General features: G+C 48.0%; 1 protein-coding gene across 1 annotated transcript in view; it reads right to left on the bottom strand.

Moving 5' to 3' along the window:
- Positions 1–27,514, bottom strand: part of bmp1a (bone morphogenetic protein 1a) — a 177,218-nt gene that overhangs the window by 81,847 nt on the left and 67,857 nt on the right. Inside the window, exons 3-7 of the mRNA XM_068001368.1 lie at positions 21,348–21,431; positions 19,674–19,835; positions 17,852–17,969; positions 9,188–9,366; positions 8,062–8,167 (exon numbers count right to left, since the gene is read on the bottom strand). Coding sequence (XP_067857469.1) covers positions 8,062–8,167; positions 9,188–9,366; positions 17,852–17,969; positions 19,674–19,835; positions 21,348–21,431 — 649 coding nt within the window. The remainder of the gene's footprint in view (positions 1–8,061; positions 8,168–9,187; positions 9,367–17,851; positions 17,970–19,673; positions 19,836–21,347; positions 21,432–27,514) is intronic.

Below are 27,514 nucleotides of genomic sequence, written 5' to 3'. Positions count from 1 at the left end.
AACTCCATATACCTGCCTTTGGCCCATATCCCTTAATGTGACCCTCTTCACCTGTGTTCTCTAACGTCTGCCTTCCCAGGCTGAACTGTGTGTGAAATTGCCCATGTACAAACACCGGTCGGCATAGGGTACACAAGTGATGGACATCATCTGTACAGGAGACATACTCCGTCTGTGACTATTTGCACACGAGGAATGTCACAGCGGAGCGGAGTCCATTTTCCTGCAGGATGGGATTAACATCATCTCTAAAGGAAAGAAACAGCACACTATTTGGAATGATCCATCAAGCAAGGTAATAACCTGATGCTATAATGGGACAGTTAATGCACAATAGGGATGAGCTTCAGTGAGACTGTAGGAATATAGGAAGAGGAGCAGGCCATTCAGCCCCTCGAGCCTATTCTGCCATTCAAACAGATCATGGCTTTTCTCATCTCTGACTGCCATTGAGTCCCAATCCCTTCTCCTGTAAATACCATAGAACAAACCACACCATAACGTCACTAAATATATACATACTTACTCCTGCATTAAAATAACAGAAAGCATAGAGGAGCTGACACAAACATGAGCCATGCAGTACACTGCGAAGGAACTACCAGCCATTGGCACTGAATACTGAGCCGCCACAGGGGTTCTGACCGACAGGCATGAGCCACACAGGACCACAACTAGACAGAGACCACATTTTCTTTTATCTGGTGTGTACTGCATTGTCAGCCAGCAAGTTATTTCAAAGAGGAGAAAAAAAAAGAGCAAGTTAAACTAAAGCTCACTGGAAATTTCATGTTCCAAATTGATTGATCTACTTTGCATTCAATTCGCCCGTCCAAAAGATAGCATAATACGTGTTGTGTGATAGACTGAACAGGTGAGGTAGCAGAGAGGTGGGTGGTATAGTTTCACCGTGCCAAGGGGTGGGATTGTGCAAGCACAGACAGAGCCACGGTCAAAGTCTTCGATAAAGGAAGGAGCCCCATATGCTCATTTATTTTTATTACCGAAAACCCAGAGGCGAGAGTGCTACCAACTGAGCCACGGCTGAGAGGGTTAAGCCCTTCACTATGACTGCTGCAACAAACAGAATGGAAAGGAACCAATCTTGGACACTGGTCAAAATACTGCAGTTTGACCCCACTGACGTGAGGCCATTAATGAGGAGCAGAAACCAACAATGAGAGAGACTGCAACAGCTCCCTGCCCCCATCACAGACAGATATACACCCACCAAGTAGAACAGAAACAAAATATTCTGACAATCCTGACATAAGCCGAATGTCTCCACACTCCATTAATAGTTCGAGCTCAATGTCCAACTGGCAGTTTTTGACAATGTCGTGACCATCACCAAGTTTACAACCACAAGTCTCTGATGACAGGGCCTCTCTCCAACATTTCCATCTGCACTGGCTCAACAAAGTTGGTGATAAATTAAGGTTCTTGGACAACTCATTCAAATGACGTTTTCAACATCTATTGTGACAGGAAAAGTCCAAAGTCAGTTTGTTTTGGCTGGTTGCTCTTCCCTACTCTTTAAATGAAGAAAAATATATCCAAGTAAACGCTCAGCAACCAAGTAATGAATGGTCAGCTGCAAGCGGCAATTAACTGTTCGAAACACAGAAACTCCTCCAGGTCTCCCATCAAAACGGAACCAGGGCCACTCCTTCACTCTGGTTGTTGTGATGTCACCTGTTGCCCAGAAAGATTGTGATTTCTTCGACATTGCTGACTCAGCAAGGTTGTGTGTTTTATTTTTAAAAAGGGGGGGTTGAAGTGGAGGGAAAGGGATCACAGAGTGTCGAGGGGGCAAAGGAATTGCTTCACAGTGGATATTAAGCCAAGGTGGACAAGACACACTTAGCACTTGAGAATGACCAAGCAAGTCAGACTCATTGGACCTGGGCCCACAGGCTTTGAGACTCTCCTTCAATTAATTAATCTAGTTAGGTGAATAATCGGACGGGTAGGTGTTGTCAAATTAACTCAGTATTTCCGGAAAAGCCCGCCTTTCCCAGGACCCTTAGTGCAAATTTGGATATATAAGTTGCAAACTCACTCTGTTACTCCAATTAAATAATCTTCAAAAAAAATCACTCAGCATATCTGGGTGGGTTGGGATTGGGGGGTGGGGATTAATCAGCCGGGTCCATGTCCTGATATCTATCCAGTGACTCCTGCTCTCCAGTGTGAGTGTGTGGATGGTGGTTATGGGAATTGGGTTCTGTTGTGTTGTCTTCCACAATCGAACAGCCTGCGGATATTTGGGGCGTGAGTTTCCATGGTGGGGGGGGGGGGTCTAAAGAGCCGCGAAAACCAAAAAAAAACAGCTCAACGTTGTTTACACCATTTTTCCAGGATTTCCGCGACTCTGATGCTAAAGTTTAGGCAGACGTGCGGGAGACCCAGCGTAATCGGGTCCCATACCAGCGTCGAGAAGGCCAAACAAATTCAACCCCCTTATCTCCACGCAGAACCTCAAATGCCAGTTGCAATGAATTCTGATTTACTGTCATCACATGCCAGAGAACAGCACAGATGAACTCATGTTAGAGAACTGCCCTGGGGCCAGTACCAGGCTACTCCCACCCAATAAACAGTGGATAACGAGCAGATGGTAACAGAGATTCTGATAACATCATTCAATATCAGCCTTCAACATACTGCCAGCTGTTCAATATTCTTTAATGGACAAGTGGGATACCATTCAATGCAGTATGGCGATGGTGATGTAAGTAAAAGAACTGGACAGGGTCGATAAACTGGAATGTATTTGCTTCCAGAGGTCTCGATTTATCCGTGTGAGGGACTGATCCCTAAGGAATGCGATAAGTCCCAGGTTTTGGCCCATGTGTGTGCTGACAGCTGACCTCAGCAGGGGAGGTGACAATTGGCCCCAGCGTTCCTGGGCTGTGCTTTCATGTTCTTTTGATGTTATCGGAGGTGCTCGGCTGGACTGTGCTTCGACACTCTCAGTCACCCATCCGTAATCTCACAGGGGGACAGGACATGAGGGAGCACTCCTACATTGGTGGAGTAACCGTTCACACAAATGGTGAAGAGCAATCAATCCAAGTGCTGCACATGACATGCTCGAGTGCATTCAACAGAGAATTAAATTCCTCAGAGACCATTCCATGAGTTGCTCATGACCAGACTGGCCCACAGGTTACTCCTTCACATGGTCCCCCTCTCAGGGTCCACATCTGTCTGCCCCTCATCATCCTTCCATTCAGTGTTCCTGTCTAATGTACACTTACAATCACCTGATGAGCTAAACAATCGGCAGACAGAGATCACAGTCTGCTGCAAGAAAGCATTCGACTCAATTCATTCTTTTGATTCGTTCATGGGATGTGGGCGTCGCTGGCGAGGCCGGCATTTATTGCCCATCCCTAATTGACCTTGAGAAGGTGGTGGTGAGCCGCCTTCTTGAACCGCTGCAGTCCGTGTGGTGACGGTTCTCCCACAGTGCTGTTAGGAAGGGAGTTCCAGGATTTTGACCCAGCGACGATGAAGGAACAGCGATATATTTCCAAGTCGGGATGGTGTGTGACTTGGAGGGGAAATTGGTGGTGTTGTTCCCATGTACCTGTTGCCCTTGTCCTTCTAGGTGGTAGAGGTCGTGGGTTTGGAAGTGCTGTCGAAGAAGCCTTGCTGCAGTGCATCCTGTGGATGGTACACACTGCAGCCACTGTGCGCCGTTGATGAAGGGAGTGAATGTTTAGGGTGGTGGATGGGGTGCCAATCAAGCGGGCTGCTTTGTCCTGGATGGTGTCGAGTGTTGTTGGAGCTGCACTCATCCAGGCAAGTGGAGAGTATTCCATCACACTCCTGACTTGTGCCTTGTAGATGGTGGAACGGCTTTGGGGAGTCAGGAGGTGAGTCACTTTCCACAGAATACCCAGCCTCTGACCTGCTCTTGTAGCCACAGTATTTATATGGCTGGTCCAGTTAAGTTTCTGGTCAATGGTGACCCCCAGGATGTTGATGGTGGGGGATTCGGCGATGGTAATGCCATTGAATGTCAAGGGGAGGTGGTTAGACTCTCTCTTGTTGGAGATGGTCATTGCCTGGCACTTGTCTGGCGTGAATGTTTCTTGCCACTTATCAGCCCAAGCCTGGATGTTGTCCAGGTCTTGCTGCATGCAGGCACAGACTGCTTCATTATCTGAGGGGTTGCGAATGGAACTGAACACTGTGCAATCATCAGCGAACATCCCCATTTCTGACCTTATGATGGAGGGAAGGTCATTGATGAAGCAGCTGAAGATGGTTGAGCCTAGGACACTGCCCTGAGGAACTCCTGCAGCAATGCCCTGGGGCTCAGATGATTGGCCTCCAACAACCACTACCATCTTCCTTTGTGCTAGGTATGACTCCAGCCACTGGAGAGTTTCCCCTGATTCCCATTGGCTTCAATTTTACTAGAGCTCCTTGGTGCCACACTCGGTCAAATGCTGCCTTGATGTCAAGGGCAGTCACTCTCACCTCACCTCTGAAATTCAGCTCTTTTGTCCATGTTTGGACCAAGGCTGTAATGAGGTCTGGAGCCGAGTGGTCCTGGCGGAACCCAAACTGAGCATCGGTGAGCAGGTTATTGGTGAGTAAGTGCCGCTTGATAGCACTGTCGACGACACCTTCCATCACTTTGCTGATGATTGAGAGTAGACTGATGAGGCGGTAATTGGCCGGATTGGATTTGTCCTGCTTTTTGTGGACAGGACATACCTGGACAATTTTCCACATTGTCGGGTAGATGCCAGTGTTGTAGCTGTACTAGAACAGTTTGGCTGGAGGCGCAGCTAGTTCTGCAGCACAAGGCTTCAGCACTACAGCCGGGATGTTGTCGGGACCCATAGCCTTTGTTGTATCCAGTGACTGTATTGAGTAGACCTCATGACTGTGTTAAATGGGGACATCATTTTCATACGGTACATTTTTTAAAAATTAAAGTCACTAAGGTGACATTAGAGTAGGAAAGTGTCTGTTCCCCACACGTACCTTCCTCTTTAAAGTGACATTGTTGTCCAGTAAAAGGCCAGGGCGTCACTTGACCTGATTTACATCGGTGGGAATGCACAGAGATGTAAATGTACATCACTGATTGTCTCTGCTGCTAAATGTTATATCAAGCTTCAGGAAAAAAAGTGACAAAAACATGAAAGTGTACTGCAAAGGTTTAAAATGCAGCAGGTCCAAAACTAGCTGCAGAAGTGAACAGAGCGGGGACTAAGGACAGAGTGTCAGGACCTCAGGTTACCAACGTTGGGACAGCATCCCTTGAATCTCGAGCCTTTATAAAATGTTGATGTTTCGCCCTCGCATTCAAAGAGATCATCCCCACCCTCAGGTGAAAAAAAGCTCCTCACTGCGATCCAGCGATCTGCATATCAGTGGTACTCAATGATTCATTTCCTTCAGACAACTCTCCATTCCCACATCACCATCCTCCACCTCCAGATGTCCAGTCATGGTCAGCGTGACTAGGAATCCATGAATGGACTGTCTCAAGGACTCTGTTCAACCTCACACATTGTGATTATCTACCCAACGAGCCTAAAGCCAATGATACTATAAAACGAGACATTTTTGTGGCACAATTAATTCCCACATGAGAACCTGTGAGGGAGAGGAATTGCACTCTGGCTTCCTGCTAAATCAGGCTGCTTCTAAACAATGGATTTCTGATAAAAGCTTGCTCCACTGTGAGGGAGCATTAAAGAAAGAAAAGAACTTGCATTTATATAGAGGTGGAGGAAGCGTGAGGGGAGGGGGCACGGAGGGGAGGGGGCACGGAGGGGAGGGGAGGGGGTACGGAGGGGAGGGGGCACGGAGGGGAGGGGAGGGGGTACGGAGGGGAGGGGGCACGGAGGGGAGGGGGCACGGAGGGGAGGGGGCACGAAGGGGAGGGGAGGGGGCACGAAGGGGAGGGGAGGGGGCACAAAGGAGAGGGGAGGGGGCACAAAGGGGAGGGGGCACAAAGGGGAGGGGGCACAAAGGGGAGGGGGCACAAAGGGGAGTGGGCACAAAGGGGAGGGGGCACAAAGGGGAGGGGGCACAAAGGGGAGGGGGCACAAAGGGGAGGGGGCACAAAGGGGAGGGGGCACAAAGGGGAGGGGAGGGGGCACGGAGGGGAGGGGGCACGGAGGGGAGGGGGCACGGAGGGGAGGGGGCACGGAGGGGAGGGGGCACGGAGGGGAGGGGGCACGGAGGGGAGGGGGCACGGAGGGGAGGGGGCACGGAGGGGAGGGGGCACGGAGGGGAGGGGGCACAGAGGGGAGGGGGCACAGAGGGGAGGGGGCACAGAGGGGAGGGGGCACAGAGGGGAGGGGAGGGGGCACGGAGGGGAGGGGAGGGGGCACGGAGGGGAGGGGAGGGGGCACGGAGGGGGCACGGAGGGGAGGGGAGGGGGCACGAAGGGGAGGGGAGGGGGCACGAAGGGGAGGGGAGGGGGCACAAAGGGGAGGGGAGGGGGCACAAAGGGGAGGGGAGGGGGCACAAAGGGGAGGGTGGGGAGGGGAGGGGCACGAAGGAGAGGGGGCACGATGGGGAGGGGGCACGATGGGGAGGGGGCACGATGGGGAGGGGGCACGATGGGGAGGGGGCACGATGGGGAGGGGGCACGATGGGGAGGGGGCACGATGGGGAGGGGAGGGGTATGAAGGGGAGGGGTCACGAAGGGGAGGGGAGGAGGCACGAAGGGGAGGGGGTATGAAGGGGAGGGGGCACGATGGGGAGGGGGCACGATGGGGAGGGGGCACGATGGGGAGGGGGCACGATGGGGAGGGGGCACGATGGGGAGGGGGCACGATGGGGAGGGGAGGGGTATGAAGGGGAGGGGGCACGAAGGGGAGGGGCTATGAAGGGGAGGGGGTATGAAGGGGAGGGGAGGGGGCACGAAGGGGAGGGGAGGGGGCACGAAGGGGAGGGGAGGGGGCACGAAGGGGAGGGGAGGGGGCACGAAGGGGAGGGGGTATGAAGGGGAGGGGAGGAAGCACGAAGGGGAGGGGAGGGGGCACGAAGGGGAGGGGAGGGGGCACGAAGGGGAGGGGAGGAAGCACGAAGGGGAGGGGAGGGGGCACGAAGGGGAGGGGAGGGGGCACGAAGGGGAGGGGAGGGGGCACGAAGGGGAGGGGAGGGGGCACGAAGGGGAGGGGGTATGAAGGGGAGGGGAGGAAGCACGAAGGGGAGGGGGTATGAAGGGGAGGGGGTATGAAGGGGAGGGGAGGGGGCACGAAGGGGAGGGGGTATGAAGGGGAGGGGAGGAAGCACGAAGGGGAGGGGGCACGAAGGGGAGGGGGTATGAAGGGGAGGGGAGGGGGCACGAAGGGGAGGGGGTATGAAGGGGCGGAGCAACCGTCTGGAATCCGATGAAATGGTCCAATCATTTTTCACACGGTTCGTAGTTTTCATCGATTTGCCCCCCACCACATTCCCTCTCCCCAAGTCTTGGCAGCCTATTCGACTACAGAAAGCATCACAGGGTAGCCTGATCCTGACCTCAACACACATGCACTTTCTGGCAGAGCCTGCTGGATCAGCAGCAAGAACCCTGTGTGGAGATCCCCATCCAAGTCCAGGGGCACGGCGGCCAGCACCAGCACCCCACTCCTGTTCCCTCGTCTTCTCCTCTCAATTCAAAGTTGTTTCGTTCAAATTATTTATCAATTGTGATTTTTTTTCGAGCACAAAACGCCTCCTGTGCTGCTTTATTTATGATGCTTAATTTGAATTATAGGATAAATTTTAATTTTCTTCCAAGCAAAAAAGTGAGTTTGAACAGCAGTAGGGCCGTATTCTGTTCCATCCTCTCCCCCACCCCACCCAGGCAGGGGCTGAGATCTGTACTAAGTACCCCTTTCATCACAGGCCAGGGTCACTGAAGCCAACACTGGGTAGAAAGTTGGGACAAAAGCCAACAAGATCCCTTACCTTTCTCAGCACATATACATCCGTGAAAATAAAATCAAAATAACGAGGGGGGGGGGCGGGGGAGAGAAGGCCTCCAGCTCATCAGAAATATGACAATGAAGTACCAGATGCTTGGATTCGAACCTTGAGAAAGTGTTCCTGGCGTAGTGCATGATGCTGTCAAAGTCGTACATTTCCCCCAGCGAGTCCACCTCTTCTGGTTCCATCTTCAGGAAGTTGTACTCCTGCCCTGTGAAGGGTTTCCAATAAGCGTGAGTGTCCCAACATTCAGAGGAAAGAGGGACAGCTTTACACAGTGAGGGACGCCGAGAGGGGGGAGGGAGGAACATTCAGAGGAAAGAGGCACAGCTTTACACAGTGAGGGACGCCGAGAGGGGGGGAGGGAGGATTGAGCGCATGAGGCTGCGTGTTCCCACGTACACGGAACAGCGTGTCTGTCTGTGGGGAGGACGTGCGTCTGTGGGGGCTGTGTGCGTGTCACACGCAGGCCAGTCACGTGCACGTGTATGCAGGGTAGGGGGAGGTTCTGCGTGCCTCGTATGCACGTGTGGGCGGTGCAGCTGCACGTGTGACCGAGGCATTAGCTGGAACATTCCAGACACAGATCTGATGAAAATCTCTTCTCTCAAATAGTTGTTCAAATTCCTATATATAAGCTGGTATTCCCATGAATATAGAAGATTAAGGGGTGGTATAATTGAGGTGTTTAAGATGATTAAAGGATTTGATCGAGAGAAACTATTTCCTCTGGTGGGGGGAGTCCAGAACAAGGGGGCCAGAATCTTAAAATCAGAGCTCGGCCGTTCAGGGATGATGTCAGGAAGAACTTCTTCACACCAAGGGGAGTGAAAATCTGAAACCGTCTCCCCCAAAAAACTGTTGAGGCTGGGGGTCAATTGAAAATTTCAAAACTGACATCGGTAGACTTTCATTAGATAAGAGCATTAAGGGACACAGAACCAATGGGGGGCAAATGGAGTTAAGATACATAGGAACAGGACGAGGCCATTCAGTCCCTCGAGCCTGTTCCACCATTCAATTAGATCCTGGCTGATCTGCATCTTAACTTTATCTACCCACCATGGCTCAAATTTGGTTGTAATTGAGCCTTGGAGTTCCAGACTGAGGAATTGTCAGGGCAAAGTAGGGAAACTCTGAACAGGCCACGCTTCAGTTTGATAAAGACGAAAGGCACAAACTCCTCAGGGTAACAGTGAGAAAGGCATGCAGATACCAGAGCCACCCTTACCTGGCTGTATGTTTTCTCTTACGATGGTCACATGATCATCTCGGTCAGGCCGTGTGTGCTCGTGCCAGAATCCAATGACGTGGCCCAGCTCATGGACGACAATGCCAAATTTGTCGCAGTTCTTCCCTATGGATATTGCCTGTGGTCCTCCCCCTCTCCGGCCCACGTAAGAGCAGCATCTGGACACAGAAGCAAACCATACTCAGCAGCCTCATCAGGAGGGAAGAGTTTTTAGGAACAGGAAAAGGTCATTTGGGCCATCAAGCCCGTCCCATTTCGGATGATCCGTGCCCGAACTGCTCTCAAACCACATCACTCAACCCCAGCTGCCTGGGGGGATTGGTGACTTTAAGCAAATGGACAATATCAGATCAGCTGCCCCGAATACATCTCTCCCGATTGATTGACTTCAATGGAAGCCGGGAGAGATGTATCGCGGGGGTTTGAATCGATATCGCCCAAACTTAAAATTACCCCACCTCCACCTCTAGAAATTCATCCAATTGTCTCTTTCAAACTATTAAAGCTCTCTGTTCCATGGTCACATTTCGGATGAGAACCTGAGCACCATCAAATCCCTCTGCTCCAACTCTACCCAACATGAATATGTGGAATAGACTCCCTGCTAAAGAAGCCAATACTGTGTCAATTAATACCTCTTAAAGTTAAAGCTGGATGAGTATCTGACTAACAATGGGATTGAGGGTTGAAGGAGGGGGTTGTGGTGCGAGAGTGTAAGCCTGAGAGTGAGTGAGCATGCGTGCGTGGGAAAGAGTCAGTGAACGTGAGCGAGCGAAAGAGGGAGAGAGAGATGACCGAATGACATGTGGAACGGGATATTTCTAAGGACCTAGACATGTCAATTTAAGGAAGGCAATTGGCCGAGGATGTATAATAAACCTACATAGGCCTGCCAATTTGTCCAAATACCTCCCTCTATGTTACAGAACCTTCTAATAGAAGCCATTGCAATATTCCCAACTGACTGCAAAAGTGGTGTCAGATAGTTTGTTATTTACAGGCATGGGAAATGCTATATCATCTTTTCAGATATCCTTTCCCCCAATACAATGAGAGATCAGGAAGTGTGCTGTGCTAAGACACAGAGTGACAGGATTAGGGGCCATCCCTCAAAGCTCTGCAACTCCTTCCCTCCCTCAATCTTCCCTTCCTCCCACAGCGTCACATGACCACCACTTCCTCATTTACCTCATCGTCTCTCCTACTCTTTCCAACCTTGGTGGCATCCAGTCCTGCCTCAGCCCTTCACCTAGGTTTCCCAATTTAAAAACACTGGTCGGCAGCTCATTCCAAAAGAGAGGAAGGGGAAAAAACAAAATCAAACAACAGTTTCCGAGGTCCCCTTGTCACCCAACAACCATTTCTGAGATTGATAGATTTTAGATCGGTAAGGGTGTTAAGGGATATGGAACCAAGCCGGGTAAATGGAGTTAAGATACAGATCAGCCATGATCTAATTGAATGGCGGAACAGGCTTGATGGGTTGAATGGCCTCCTCCTTTTCCTATGTTCCATATTCATAGAGGCTTCTCCACCTCTCATTCACACCTGGTCTGTATTTACTTGTCAGCAGCTGTGAAGTCCAGCAGTTTCAAGGTTTCATCCAGCTTAAGTTGCAGTGTAATAAATCAGAGCACACACCACATGAAGATGTTGGTGTTTTTCCAACACAAGGAGTGCGTTAGCCCTTCACTCTGGACATCTCAGTGACAAGCCATGAAGTTCTGTTGACACCATCGAAAAGCACAAATCTACAAAACAGTCCACATCTGTTTCTTACGGAAACTGTTAACTCCCCTCTGTCGAAGCTATTTGTTCAACTGCTGGGTCCCGTGGGGAAATAGTTCATGTTTACAATTGAAACACTTTGACCCACGTATCCATGACTTCATTTGACACCTTTATGTAAGTGTTTGACAGGCCTTGCTGCCCCCAGTGAGGCTGTTTTCACATGGACTGAGATCCGCCATCGCCCCTGCCTCCCAGAAGCACAGACCTTGTGTAGCCAGCTGGAAGTTGAACATAAAACAGCTGAGACACGCTAAAGCTGGCAGCCAGAAGGACATGCCTCTCTTTAGCAGATCCGACAGGCCGCAGGTATTAATGAACCCTGGCAGTTTTACTTTCGGCTTGTAGCCAGCTGCACAAAGCACTGCACCTCTGGGAACCAGCGGCACCAGGGCAGGACCCGTGCAATGTAACAACACTTCAGAGTTTGAGATCTATGATCAGGACTGGAGCCTGGAGCAGCTGCAGTGGATTACACTCGGGTACAGCCTCGCTACAACTGCTGCAGTGGATTACACGCGGGTACAGCCTCACTACAACTGCTGCAGTGGATTACACGCGGGTACAGCCTCGCTACAACTGCTGCAGTGGATTACTAGGTACAGCATCGCTACAACTGCCGCAGTGGATTACACCCGGGTACAGCCTCGCTACAACTGCTGCAGTGGTTGACACCAGGGTACAGCCTCACTACAACTGTTGCAGTGGATTACACCCGGGTACAGCCTCACTACAACTGCTGCAGTGGATTATACCCGGGTACAGCCTCACTACAACTGCTGCAGTGGATTATACCCGGGTACAGCCTCACTACAACTGCTGCAGTGGATTATACCCGGGTACAGCCTCACTACAACTGCTGCAGTGGATTACACCCGGGTACAGCCTCACTACAACTGCTGCAGTGGATTATACCCGGGTACAGCCTCACTACAAGTGCTGCAGTGGATTACACCAGGGTACAGCCTCACTACAAGTGCTGCAGTGGATTACACCAGGGTACAGCCTCACTACAACTGCTGCAGTGGATTATACCCAAGTACAGCCTCACTACAACTGCTGCAGTGGATTACACCAGGGTACAGCCTCACTACAACTGCCGCAGTGGATTACACCAGGGTACAGCCTCACTCCAACTGCTGCAGTGGTTTACACCAGGGTACAGCCTCACTCCAACTGCTGCAGTGGATTACACCCGGGTACAGCCTCACTACAACTGCTGCAGTGGATTACACCCGGGTACAGCCTCACTACAACTGCTGCAGTGGATTATACCCGGGTACAGCCTCACTACAACTGCTGCAGTGGATTATACCCGGGTACAGCCTCACTACAACTGCTGCAGTGGATTACACCCGGGTACAGCCTCACTACAACTGCTGCAGTGGATTATACCCGGGTACAGCCTCACTACAACTGCTGCAGTGGATTATACCCGGGTACAGCCTCACTACAACTGCTGCAGTGGATTATACCCGGGTACAGCCTCACTACAACTGCTGCAGTGGATTACACCCGGGTACAGCCTCACTACAACTGCTGCAGTGGATTATACCCGGGTACAGCCTCACTACAAGTGCTGCAGTGGATTACACCAGGGTACAGCCTCACTACAAGTGCTGCAGTGGATTACACCAGGGTACAGCCTCACTACAACTGCTGCAGTGGATTACACCAGGGTACAGCCTCACTACAACTGCTGCAGTGGATTACACCAGGGTACAGCCTCACTACAACTGCTGCAGTGGTTTACACCAGGGTACAGCCTCACTCCAACTGCTGCAGTGGATTACACCCGGGTACAGCCTCACTACAACTGCTGCAGTGGATTACACCCGGGTACAGCCTCACTACAACTGCTGCAGTGGATTATACCCGGGTACAGCCTCACTACAACTGCTGCAGTGGATTATACCCGGGTACAGCCTCACTACAACTGCTGCAGTGGATTATACCCGGGTACAGCCTCACTACAACTGCTGCAGTGGATTATACCCGGGTACAGCCTCACTACAACTGCTGCAGTGGATTATACCCGGGTACAGCCTCACTACAAGTGCTGCAGTGGATTACACCAGGGTACAGCCTCACTACAAGTGCTGCAGTGGATTACACCAGGGTACAGCCTCACTACAACTGCTGCAGTGGATTATACCCAAGTACAGCCTCACTACAACTGCTGCACTGGATTACACCAGGGTACAGCCTCACTACAACTGCCGCAGTGGATTACACCAGGGTACAGCCTTACTACAACTGCTGCAGTGGATTACACCAGGGTACAGCCTTACTACAACTGCTGCAGTGGATTACACCCGGGTACAGCCTTACTACAACTGCTGCAGTGGATTACACCAGGGTACAGCATCGCTACAACTGCTGCAGTGGTTTACACCCAGGTACAGCATCACTACAACTGCTGCAGTGGTTTACACCAGGGTACAGCATCACTACAACTGCTGCAGTGGTTTACACCCAGGTACAGCCTCACTACAACTGCTGCAGTGGATTACTAGGTACAGCATCGCTACAACTGCTGCAGTGGTTTACACCCAGGTACAGCCTCACTACAACTGCTGCAGTGGATTACACCAGGGTACAGCCTTACTACAACTGCTGCAGTGGATTACACCCGGGTACAGCCTCACTACAACTGCTGCAGTGGTTTACACCCAGGTACAGCCTCACTACAACTGCTGCAGTGGATTACACCAGGGTACAGCCTTACTACAACTGCTGCAGTGGATTACACCAGGGTACAGCCTTACTACAACTGCTGCAGTGGATTACACCCGGGTACAGCCTCACTACTTTGCCAATCTCAGTCCAGTGCCGAGTGGTCGTGGACCCTTAGCATAAACCTGCCTTTCATTGGGTACTGTCAATCTCATCCCAATCCAACACAGGATGTGTACTGTGGGTAATAAAATAATCGAAGGGTTGGATTGCATACCTATTTGTTAGATTATTCCAGTTTAAGAGATTGGGGAGGACCGGGGGCAGGGGTTTAAACTGTGGAAGAGGAGGAATAGACTGGGTGTGAGGGGGTTCATCTTTTACCAGAGAATCGTGGGCCTCTGGGATACATTGCCTGTTGGTGTGCTGGGTGCCGACTCTCTGCCTTCAAGAGGGAGCTGGACCGGTTCTTGACTGGGGCAGAGATCACATCATACAGAAGGTGAGTGTCTTTATAGATAGTATGTGGGCCGTGTGACCTCCTGGACTGGTTTCCATCGATGTAGGAGGTCGGAGAGGAATTTCCCAGAGTATATTTTCCCTTACTGACCATGGGTTTTTTTCTCGTTTGCCTCTCCCAGGAGATTACATGGCTGTGGGGGTGGGTGTGAGGGTGGGAGGTGGGGAGAGATGTCGGGGGAGGGAAAAAGTGTTTCGTCATGATGGTCCGGCCCTCATGGCTTGTGGCAGGATTGGTGGACCAGCTGGTCTTTTCCTGCCCAGTCAATTTCTATGTTCGTAATGAAAAATGTCACACTGATGCATTAGAGGATATTTGTCTGAGAGTGGGGCTGAGGCATGTTGACTAGAGAGACTTCTACTCTGTATCTAACCTGTGCTTTTCATGCCCTGGGAGTGTTTGATGGGACAGTGTAGAGGGAGCTTTACTCTGTATCTAACCCGTGCTGTACCTGCCCTGGGAGTGTTTGATGGGACAGTATAGAGGGAGCTTTACTCTGTATCTAACCCGTGCTGTACCTGCCCTGGGAGTGTTTGATGGGACAGTATAGATGGAGTTTTACTCTGTACCTAACCCGTGCTATACCTGCCCTGGGAGTGTTTGATACTGACACAGGCTGTCTGAAATGGAAGGTGACCCACTCCCAGAAATAACATCCCTCACTTTTATAATCAAAAAAGTCAATAAAATGTTGATTTGATTGCGAAGCATTTTCCCACTACTAAATAAAAGTTTTTAAAATCATTATTTTTCTTTTTAGTATCAAAAGTTGCTATTCCAGGTTAACACCCCCACCCCCACAATGGAATTTAACTGTTGACCCTGGGATGTGTATGTTGTAGATGGAATGGTCTGTGGTCCCAAACTCAATACATAGAATGATACAGCACATCAGACCATGAGAGACCATAAGAGATAGGAGCAGGAGTAGGCCATTTGGCCCATCGAGCCTGCTCCGCCATTCAATGAGATCATGGCTGATCTGATTTTTACCTCAACTCCACTTTCCCGCCCTTTCCCCATATCCTTTCACTCCCTCGCTGATCAAAAATGTGTCTAACTCAGCCTTGAATGTATTCAATGACTCAGCCTCCACAGCTTTTTGGGGTAAAGAATTCCAAACATTCACGACCCTCTGGGAGAACAAATCCCTCTCGTTTCCGTCTTAAACGGGCGACCCCTTATTCTGAGACTATGCCCCCTAGTTTTAGATTCCCCCATGAGGGGTAACATCCTCTCAGCATCTACCCTATCGAGTCCCCTCAGAATCATGTATGTTTTAATAAGATCTCCTCTCATTCTTCTAAACTCCAATGAGTATAGACCCAACCTGTTCAATCTTTCCTCATAAGACAACCCTTCCATACCTGGAATCAACCGAGTGAACCTTCTCTGAACTGCCTCCAATGCAAGTATGTCCTTCCTTAAATAAGGGCACCAGAACTGTATGCAGTACTCCAGGTGTGGTCTCATCAGCACCCTGTACAGTTGTAGCATGACTTCCCTGCTTTTATACTCCATCCCCCTAGAAATAAAGGCCAATATTCCGTTTGCCTTACGGATTACCTGCTGCACCTGTATCTTGACTTGTTGTGTTTCATGTACGAGGACACCCAGATCCCTCTGTACCGCAGCATTTTGTAATATTTCTCCATTCAAATAATATTTTGCTTTTTTATTTTTCCTCTCAAAGTGGATGACTTCACATTTTCCCACATTATATTCCATCTGCCAAATTTTTGCCCATTCGCTTAACCTGTTAATATCCCTTTGCAGACACTTTGTGTCCTCATCGCAACTTGCTTTTCCACCTATCTTTGTATCATCAGCAAATTTGGCCACAAGACACTCTGTTCCTTCATCCAAGTCATTGATATATATTGTAAATAGTTGAGGGCCCAGCACTGAGCCCTGTGGCACCCCACTAGTTACAGATTGCCATTTTGAAAATGACCCTTTTATCCTGACTCTTTGTTTTCTGTTAGTTAGCCAATCCTCTATCCATGCCAGTATATTACCCCCAACACCATGAGCTCTTATCTTGTGCAGTAATCTTTTATGTGGCACCTTATCGAATGCCTTTTGGAAATCCAAATATACTGCATCCATTGGTTCCCCTTTATCCACCCTGCCTGTTACTTCCTCAAAGAACTCTAATAAATTTGTCAGATATGATTTCCCCTTCATAAAACCATGTTGACTCTCCTTGATTGTATTATGAGTCTCCAAATGTCCTGCTACTACTTCCTTAATAATGGATTCTAGCATTTTCCCAATGACAGATGTTAGGCTAACTGGTCTATAGTTACCTGCTTTCTGTCTCACTCCCTTCTTGAATAGGGGTGTTACGTTTGCGGTTTTCCAATCCGCTGGGACCTTTCCAGAATCTAGTGAATTCTGGAAGATTACAACCAATGCATCCACTATCTCTGTAGCCACTTCCTTTAAGACCCTCAGATGCAAGCCATCAGGTCCAGGGGACTTGTCTGCCTTTAGACCCATTAGTTTACCTCGTAATTTTCTCTAGTTATAGTGATTATTTTTAGTTCCTCCCTCCCCTTTGCCCCTTGATTTTCTACTATTTTTGGTATATTATTAGTGTCTTCTACTGTGAAGACAGATACAAAATATCTGTTCAATTCCTCTGCCATTTCCTTGTTTTCCATTATTATTTTCCCAGTCTCATCCTCTAAGGGACCAATGTTTACTTTAGCTACCCTCTTCCTTTTTATATACTTGTAGAAGCTTTTACTGTCAGTTTTTATATTTCTTGCTCGTTTACTCTCATAATTTATTTTCTCCCTCTTTATTATTCTTTTTGTCATCCTTTGCTGGTTTTTAAAGTTTTCCCAATCTTCGGGCTTACCAGTAATCTTTGCCATGTTGTATGCTTTTTCTTTTAACCTGATACCATCCTTGACTTCCTTAGTTAACCATGGTTAGTTCACCCTTTTTGTGGAGTCTTTCCTCCTCACAGGGATATATTTTTGTTGCGAGTCATAAAATATCTTTTTAAGTGTTTGCCACTGCTTATCCACCATCATCCCATCTAATCTGTTTACCCAGTCCACTTTAGCCAATTCTGCCCTCACTCCTTTACAATTGTCCTTATTTAAGTTTAATACAGTAGTTTCAGACCCAAGATCCTCGCTCTCAAACTAGATGTGAAATTCTATCATGTTATGATCACTGCTTCCCAAGGGATCCTTTACTTTGAGATCGTTAATTAATCCTGTTCTGTTACCCATTACCAGATCCAAAATGGCCTGTTCCCTGGTTGGTTCCCCGACGTATTGGTCTAAGAAACAGTCCCTAATACACTCTATGAACTCCTCCTCAGGACTATTTTTGCCAATTTGATAGAAGGAGGCCATTCAGCCCATCGTGCCAGTGCCGACTGTGAAAGAGCTATCCAATTAGACCCAATCCCCCGCTCTTTCCCCGTAGCCCTGCAAATTTCTACTTTTCAATTACTTATCCAATTCTCTTTTGAAAGTTGCTGTTGAATCTGCTTCCACCGCCCTTTCAGGCCGTGCATTCCAGATCATAACAACTCGCTGCGTAAAATAATTTCTCCTCATCCCCCCCGATTCTTTTGCCACGGGTTGAAGGTGTTACCTGTACTGATGCCGAAGGTGTGCTCTTCACAGACTACTTACCCACAGGGTCTGTAAGTAAAAACAATGTAGCTCTCTTCATCTGTGCGTTCCAGGAACGTGACACACGTATGCTTCTCCCAATGTCTCATCGCCTGCCTGAAAATAGCTCTCTGGCTCCCTGGAAAACAGCACAGATCCTACTCAGTCATTTCAGACAGACAAATCAGAGAGAGAGAGAGAGAGTGCTCCAGGTACCTTCAGGGTGAGTACATGCACTGAAACATCCCATTCCAATCACCGTCTGGAACTGTGGAACGAATCCCCTGCTCTTTACCCATATCATGCTCATTCGCTTCTTGGGAAAGTTACTCACCAAAAATTATCGGAAAGGGGCTGAAAAACTTGCATTTTTCTGGAAGATTGGACTTGCTCCCTTTACTTCTTATCAAGATTATTCCAACAGGCACACTCTGGACATCTATGGACACAGCTACAACTCATCAGCTGATTTCTTGGCCTCTCACTGGCTGAACGCTTGGCATCCTGCCCCGTGACTCAATCGTTATTGTGCCTCAAAACTCAATTTTCTAAACATTTGTTGAAGAAAGCTTTAGTGAGGTGGGCTGTGCTTCTAATGCAGAAGTAACTGCCCCTCCAATAGTCTCCCAAAAGTCACTGACACCTCTTTGCCCTTGTTTTGAGTGCTGGCAACTGCTGGCATGTCGTCATCTGGCCACCACCAACATTCCCAAATGCAAAGGATGTGACTTTCAGAGATACAACGGTGTGTTGGTTCGTGGGGAGTCAGTCCCAGAGTGTCAGGGACCCAAGCCCTTTGAATAGGTGGTGATCAGTATTCTTATTTGGTCCTGGCTGCCGATCAGGAGCCATCAGTAAACTCTGTGCTGTTTTTTGCTGAGTAAGCAGCAACATTGACAGAGCAGGGCACTCACCCACTCTCTCGCCCTGGGAAGACCGGGGGCTGTGCGAGAACTAAAACAAAACATAAAAGATGGGAATGGCGTCCAGGCGGTAAATGTCCGAAGGTGAGACCGATACCGATCATGTTTAAATTGCAGGAGTAACAGTATCACAAGGTGCACAGTCTGCTGGTCTGATCCTTTCCCGAGTTCGAGATGACCAGTGTGTGTGCCCTGCACAGGTCCCAAGTCCCTGCACTTCACTATCCCTGCCTTTGATTAAAGTCCTCGGCAACTCAGTCTTTTACATCGAATGTACTGCACAGAAACAGGCCATTCGGCCCAACTGGTCTATGTTGGTGTTTATGCTCAAAACAAGCCTCCTCCCACCCCTCTTCATCTAACCGTACCAGCATATCCTTCTATTCCCTCATGTACCTATCCAGCTTCCCCTTAAATGTACCTATGCTATTCACCTCATCTTTTCCTTGTGGTAGCAAGTTCCACATTCTCACCACTCTCTGGGTAAAGAAGTTTCTCCTGAATTCCCTATTGGGTTTATTAGTGACTATCTTATATTTATGACCTCTCGTTTTAGTCTCCCCCACAAGTGGAAACATCTTCTCCACATCTACCCCATCAAACCCTTTCATAATCTTAAAGACCTCTATCAGGTCGCCCCTCAGTCTCCTCTTTTATAGAGGAAAGAGCCCCAGTCTGTTCAGCCATTCCTGATAAGGATATCCTCTCTGTTCTGGTATCATCCATGTAAATCTTTTTTGCACCCTCTCCAGTGCCTCTCTATCCTTTCTATAATACGGAGACATAAATACAGTGGAACTATTTACAATCGCAATGAGAATATGTTTGTGTTTGTGGCCAGGTCAGTGGGAGCCTTGGTTCAGAATAGTAAACTTATTGATGAGCAGGGTGGTCCCCATTGGGGAGGGGGCTAAACTCACCTGTGAAATTGCCTCCAATCACGTAAGGAATCACCCCCTCAGGCCACACCCGCTCCGGCCGGGAGGTGGACGCTCGCCGCATTCGACTGCGAGTCTCGTTCTTCCGGAACTTCCTGCTGCTCCGGCGAGCAGACTTCCTTTTGCCATTCCTGATTCTGTCACCTACACAACAGCAGGAGGAAGTCTGAGAACACGGCAACAGCAAAAAACATAAAATACCGAGAACCTGGAGTGAGATTACTTCATTTTATCTGGGAATTCTGTAATGCAGAGAAGTCATTCATTGCGTCTGCGGGAGACGGGAGAGGACGGAGAGGAGTAGGTCACCCGCTCCCGCTAGCCCTGCTCCTGATAATGTCGCTAGGAGGGGGAGGGGGAGGACTGGAAGGTGGAGAGAATTCTCAGCAGAACATCTGCTCCAATGTGGCCTTTGCCCAGTAATTCTAATACAAAAAGTACGGCAAGTATCTCCAGCAACCGTGCGGGTATCTCTCCTTCTCACATCACCACCGAGGCTCACGGTGAAGGACAGGGAGGGGAAAGAGTTGAAGTGTTCCTGGCACTGTATTATGTGGATCACACCAGGATCACATGTGGCTCAGATGGATTCTGCTCACTGTTAAAATGACTTATCTATGTGTGAGTTCCTTATTTGTAAGTATTTATTAAATATCTTTGAAACCTGCAATGAAACAAGCTACCAGAATACTCCTTTCACGTATTTCTTTATAAAGAGAAAAAAAAATCACTTACTTTTATATAGCACTTTAACCCATCTCTCAGAAAGAGCCCAAAATACTTCACGTCTGCTAAATTACTTTGAAGCACATTGACTGTTGTTATGTAGGTGAACAGGGCAGTCATTTAGTGCACAGCAACATCCCACAAACAACAATGTGAGGAATGACCATTAAAACTATTTTTGCTGGCGTTGGTTGAGGGATGAATATCGGCCAGGATACCCGGAGAACTTCCCACTCTTCCTCCAATGGTGCCATGGGATCTTTAACATCCACCACAGCCATTTGAACGAGCAGAGTAGGCCTCAATCTAACATCTCACCTGAAGGCCGGTATCTCCGACAGTGTGGCGCTCTCTCGGTACTGCACTGAAGTGTCAGCATAGATTCCGTGGTCAAGTCTCTCGAACTCTGAGGCGAGAGTACCACCAACTGAGCCAAGCTGACACGTTAAAGATTCTTATGCAGCAACACTGAAGTTTTCTTGTAGTGCAAGGGAGCCTTGTTAATAAAATCGACTTGTTTCCAGCTTTCCCCTCACCCCCAATTTTGTCCACTTCTCCTGAAGGTGCTGCCTCGCTGCCCTCCGATACCTCACCCACGTGGCCATTCTGGACAGTGGGTGTCAGAGGGGATTTAGCTGTGAACCCAACATCCACGAGTATTCACTTTCCCAACGGGTCACTGGATAGCGATCAGGAGAGGCGTTCCTGCCTGTTTGTTTTCCCCCATTCAACTAAGGATCACAATTGTAGTGTCCCAACAGAGCTCAGCTAACTCCGCACAGATTGGATTTTGTACTACATTTACAACTTGCTTCAAAGCTTTTTTCTAAGTTTGGGGAGGAGGGGAGAAAAGAGGACGGGAGGCAATTGATGGCAATAATTCCCCTCTCCCAGGCTTTTACTTGAAGTTAAGATCGCATGGGGTTTTACCTCTCCGTGTGTTGCTGCTGGGTCGGCCAGCTCTGTCATCCTTTCGAAGGCTCGTTCCATTCCAGTGCAGACCATTTAGCTGACCTGAGAGAAAAAAAATTGGAGGCTCATATTTTATTTCAGTTGAACAAGCATCACTGTGAGCATATAAATGAGCTGCAAAGGTCATCCAGAATCGTGTACCTGACCCCAGTTTGTTCCATACACAATGCATGTAAATAATGTAAGGTATATGTAACAAATCATACATTGTCACTGTTAAACAAATGTTAAGCAACAAATACACAATCTACAGTTCGACTGATGTGTAAAGACACTGCCTTGAGTTAGCTATTCTCAGATGTAGTGGCACTATGTGTCGCGTGGGTATGTGAGTGCTGGTGTGTGTGTGCGTGCGTGCACACACGTGTGAATGCTGCTGTATGTGAGAGTGTTTCTGTATGTGTGCATGCATGTTTAAGTGTGTGTTTGCAATCTTTGGAATTCTCTACCCCAGAGGGCTGTGGATGCTCAGTCGTAGAGTATATTCAAGACTAAGATCAATAGATTGTTGGACTCTCGGGGAATCAAGGGATAAGGGGATCAGGTGGGAAAGTGGAGTTCAGGTTGAAGATCAGCCATGATCTTCTTGAATGGTGTAGCAGGTTCGAGGGGCCGAATGGCCTTCTCCTGCTCCTATTTTAGTTTAGAAGAATGAGAGGTGATCTCATCAAAACATATAAAATTCTAACAGGACTAGACAGACCAGATGCAAGGAAGATGTGCCTGATGGCTGGGGAGTCCAGAACCAGGGGTCACAGTCTCAGGATACGGGGTATGCCATTTAGAACCGAGATGAGGAGAAATTTCTTCATTCAGAGGGTGGTGAACCTGTGGAATTCTCTACCACAGGAGGCAGTGGAGGCCAAGTCATTAGATGTATTCAAGAAGGAGATAGATATATTTCTTAATACTAAAGGGATCAAGAGATATGGGGAAAAAGCGGGAATAGGGTACTGAGTTAGACGATCAGCCATGATCATTTTGAATGGCAGAGCAGGCCCGAAGGGCCGAATGGCCTACTCTTGCTCCTATTTTCTATGTTTCTATGTTATTTCTCATGTTCTTATGAATGTGCACGTGAATGTTTGACAGTGTTGCTGTATGTGTGTGTGTGTGTGTGAGTGTGTGAATGTGTGAGTGTGAGTAGAGTGCGTGAATGAGTGCGTCAGAGTGAGAGTGTCAGGCAAGGGCAGGTTCCAGGATTGAATAACCTGGGGACACTCACCACCTGGGCTCCCAGGTGAAGAATGGTCATTTGAGTGAGGGACCACAGAGAGAGTGCCACCTGTGGAACTGTACCTAACAATGGTTAGCACCTTCAAGGCAGGAAGGGAAAAATGGGAGAAGAAACAGACTTCGAAGGGGGATAATAAGCAGACCACAGACTCGATCACAAAGCCCAAATCACAGACTCTGCAAAGCTGGTTCGGCATTATAATTTTTAAGCAAAAACATAGCTGAAATATATCGCTACAAATATTGACAGCATGCTTCAGCTTTAAAATAAATAAATGGCCCTTAGCTTATCGCAGTGGCCTTGGGTGTGCAATGATACTTGAAATGAACTCAAATCACCTCTCTAATCCCTGAGTTACTTATCTGCTGCAATAGCCCGCCAACGCAAATTGTGTTTGTGTTATGCTCCAAAACGTATAAAGTCCCAGTAAAATAAGGGGCTTTATCTCTCACTCCCGTGGCATTAGGGCAAATGACTTCCTAAAAACATTCCATCAAAGGACCACAATCGAGGAATTTAGGGAAAGGTCAAAACCTGAGGAGCAGGGCACCAACATTTGCAAAGAGTAGGATAGAAGGCAAGTTTGGGTTTTAAAAATCTGTAGGTCGTAGGAAGAAGGGCAGACTGAGGGTGTTAAGGAGTGTTACAATTCAGGCTCTCGTCCAATACCTTCTCCTCATATTCAAAACCCCTCATAACTTTGAACACCTCTATTAAATCTTCCCTCATTCCTGGGACTGATGAGGAAGATTAAACAAAAAGGGGCCTTCACAATTAATCAAAACTATCCGATTAACTTACAAGTCTCCCAAGCAGGTCTGGTTGATACAGACTGATCTCTGTGGCATCAGCTTGTAAAAACAAAAGGATGCAAAAGCTCCCAGTTCACTTGGCTTGTCCACAGCCAGACCAATTTCCTCAAACCTAAGTGCAGCCTCAGAGAAAAGAAGCCCACAGTTTCACAAAAGGAATATTTTTGTGTCTGGGATGCTGCAGTCCTCACCTGGGCAATGTACGTTTCACACCTTCTGCAACAGCCAGCACTCCTGACTGCAGTCAAAGAGAACGGTTTTAAAACTCTTACAGGACTGGCAAGGCACAAATCCTAGTTTAAAAAACATAAATGCAAGTCTTTCTTTTTTTTTATTCCTCGTCTTTCCTGCTATTCCCCCCAACCCATCCCGCACTACACCCTGCTGCGTTGAAATGAGGACTCATTGAACCATCGGAAAAAACTGGGGTGTGGGACGAAATTGGAAAGCACTTTCAAAGAGTCGGCACAGGCACGATGGGCAGAATGGCCTCCTTCTGTGCTGGTAGATTCTATGATTCCGTGAAAATGTGGAGATTCCGATCTATCACAAGGTGTTCCACAGTCTGAGATCCTGGGATAGAATGAGTTAGAGAGGGAGATGGTGCAATAACTCCTCATTTCAACACAGCGAAGGTGTAGCAGGAGAGAACAGCAGGAAGGACAAGGGATAAAAAGAAAAAAAAGACTGGCATTTATAAAGAACAAGGAGTTTAAATTTCATAGTCTGGGGGACGGAGAGCCAGTGCAGGTGAGCGAGGACGGAGGTAATGGGCGAGCAGAAATGAATGCGGAATAGGATACAGGTGGCTGTGCTTTGCACAAGTTGGAGTTTGTGGAGAATGGGAGGGCTGAAAGGGTGGCATTGGAATAATTGAGTCTACAGGTGACAAAAAGCGTGGACAAGGGTTTCAGAGGAAGAGGTCAGAGTTAGAGGTGGACACAGGCAACGCTAACAGATGGAAATAGTCAGTATTGTTGATAGACAGAATGTGGGATTTGAAGCTGAACTCTGGTTCGAACAGGACACCATGCTTTCACTTGGTCTGCTGCGGCCAGAGTGAGAGGCTGGGGAGGGGGATGGAATCAGTGGCAAAATGGTGGGTCTTATGGTGGGCGTCAATAACAGTGGTTTTAGTCTGCTGTTGGAGGAAGACAAACAAGAATTCATTCATTTACTTAAGTTCTAGGATATAACCAATACCCTCCAAAGCAATAATCCATTCACGAGGCTTTGATTACATTTATAAACAGGCTGACCTTAACTCCTGGCTTTGGATATCTTCTGAACCTTTTGATTGGATTGATGCTTTTTTTCCCAGTGAAGATGTGTGTTCACCAAGGTGAGGGATATCAGTGTCAACAATGGGACTCTTCACCAGTTTTACCTGATATTACCAGCATCAAGCATTTTCAGGTCAGGGATAGCTCGGGTTAGGTGTGGAGTAAACCCCCCTCCGATCTGCCTCAACAATGGGGCTCAGCCCTGAAACTTGGAGCACCCCCATCGCATCAGTGTGGGATTTTTCAGTTTCTCTCGCCTGTCGTTTTTGTGGCCTCTTTCAGTGAGATTGTTTAATTTATGGCCAATTTCTTGAGACGTTTTGTGTCCACAAGGATCTGGGTTGAGATCGGCCAAAGTCATTTCATGTACATTCAGCAGATACAGGAGATTTTCCGGGCTGGAGTTGAACCCAGATGCAAGGAGTGAAAATTCACAATGTATCTGCCACAATAACCACTGCCAGCAAAAAAAGAAACTCCACAGTACGTATTACACATAATAATAGAGGTTACAGGAGTGGTTTGAAGGCTGCAATCTCAGTGTAGGGCTTAGACAATGGTCATTAAGCCATGATGATGGTTTAAGACTTCACATAAACTTAACCCAGTCAGACGAAAGCCCTATAATTCACTTCAACATATCAATCATCCTTATCGTAAAATTATTTCAATCGGTCCAAATTTCCAACCAAACCTTCTATACCCTTGAATTGCTTATTTTGGATGTCTGTTGATAAATAATTTAATCCCTACCTGGATGTGAGAAAAGTCAACTTCTTCACGTTTAGTTCGACACAGATTATAAGAAGTTGACATTATATCTCTATATCATACATATATTTATAGTTTATTTCCTTCACACAGGGTGGGGGGAATTCACACAGGGTAGGGGCGTAAAACAGGTGGTAGCAGATCGGCCGCCCGCTATTCACCTCACCCAATGGAAAGGGAAATTGAGCGAGGTGTCTATCAGGTGGCTGATCCACTCCCAACTGTTTCACGCCCCCGCCAAAGTTGAGTTTTATCCGCGGGGAATCAAACGCCAAGAGAAGTCGACTTGTCACGCTGTAATTACATCCTTCTGACAGCACCTCCCGCTGCCGAGATAATATAATTAGAGCGAGACAAGTTAGAGACAATTCCCAACACAAACGTGGCTATAGGAAGTTAGAATGAAAACAGATGATAGGAAGTCCAGATTTTAATATTTTTAACAGCCAGTAGGGATATCGAAACGTTGCAGGAAAGGATGCCCCGGAGCATGGTACATTGGCGAGACCATGCAGACACTGCGACAACGGATGAACGGACACCGCGCAACAATCGCCAGACAGGAGGGTTCCCTCCCAGTCGGGGAATACTTCAGCAGTCAGGGACATTCAGCCACCGACCTTCGGGTAAGCGTACTCCAAGGCGGCCTTCGAGACACACGACAACGCAAAATCGTCGAGCAGAAATTGATAGCCAAGTTCCGCACCCATGAGGACAGCCTCAACCGGGATCTTGGGTTCATGTCACGCTACATGTGACCCCACCTGACGTAGAGTCATCCAGACTCAAGTCGTAGTTGGCTTGTTCTCCATACACAGATGTGGCCGGACCTACTGCGATTTCCAGCAAAAAAAAGTTATCTGTTTTTAATACAAACCCCAGCATCTGCTACATTTGACCCCTTGTGACCCCACCTCAGTATTCTTGGATGTAATGTTTCCCTGACAAACTTTTTGAACACCATTCACTCCTTTGATTGCTGTGACTATCTCTCTGCCGAGGTGTGATAATGGGCAGTTAGAAAGATTATCTGTAATCACCAGGCATTGTTCTCTGACTATATATACAGTGCGTATATGCATCTCTTCACTTCACCTGACGAAGGAGCAAAGCTCCGAAAGCTTGTGATTTCAAATAAAGCTGTTGGACTATAACCGGGTGTTGTGCATCTCCTTACATCTCTCTATACATATATAGATATATACGATAGGTACGTAGGCAGATATAAAATCCTTCAGTTAGTAATGCTGTCGCACCCCAGCAAGTTGAAACCAATGGGTAACACTAATGGTAATGCCTGCTAGTCTTACTTACTCCAGAGGTGACGTTGTAACCTGTGTCAGCCTGTTACAACCATCACAACTACAAAGGCAAACCATTTCTTCTGACCAAATATCAGCGAGGTTATGGGAAATTCACCAGTTTACAAATAAAAGTTTTGAGATGTGTCAGTCATACTTAAGCCATCTCACTTGTCACAAATGTAAATTTCTATGTCGCACTTCAAAAAAAACAGCCACTATCTGCTCGTTTCAGAGAAACTTATCCACAGAGGACACCTGCCAACTGACCTCAGGATTAGCCAAACAGCAATTATGGGAAGGTTACAAAAAAAATACTTCTGATGAAAAATAAGTTGCCAAAGTATTAATGCATCTGTGGAATCTGTTTAATCTCTCATTCTACAACTCAAAGTAAACAAACCCAATGAGCACTGAGTGTAAGGATACTTTACACTGAAGCAATGATTCTGCAGTGCACAGATTCTATTTGGCAGTGGCTGCAGCATATTGTGTTTGCGTGGCATTTTGTACAATGATATTAATTGCTAACAACTCACTCTGGGATCGGGAATCCTACACAATATGAGCCAATGGGAATTGCTTTGATCGATTGGATTCCAGATTCCAAAACCATTTTAGGTGGGGTCAGCCACATCTTGGAAAGTTCCCAATACTCACGCGACATACAAAACCAATCCCACGAGTAAAAGGGAGCAAGCCAACAGCTAGATAAACTGCT

The sequence above is a fragment of the Heptranchias perlo genome, chromosome 20 (assembly GCF_035084215.1).
Source record: "Heptranchias perlo isolate sHepPer1 chromosome 20, sHepPer1.hap1, whole genome shotgun sequence".
In the NCBI taxonomy this organism is placed as follows: domain Eukaryota; kingdom Metazoa; phylum Chordata; class Chondrichthyes; order Hexanchiformes; family Hexanchidae; genus Heptranchias; species Heptranchias perlo.
The sequence above is the reverse complement of the archived record's forward strand: the minus strand, read 5'-3'. Positions and strand labels throughout refer to the sequence as shown.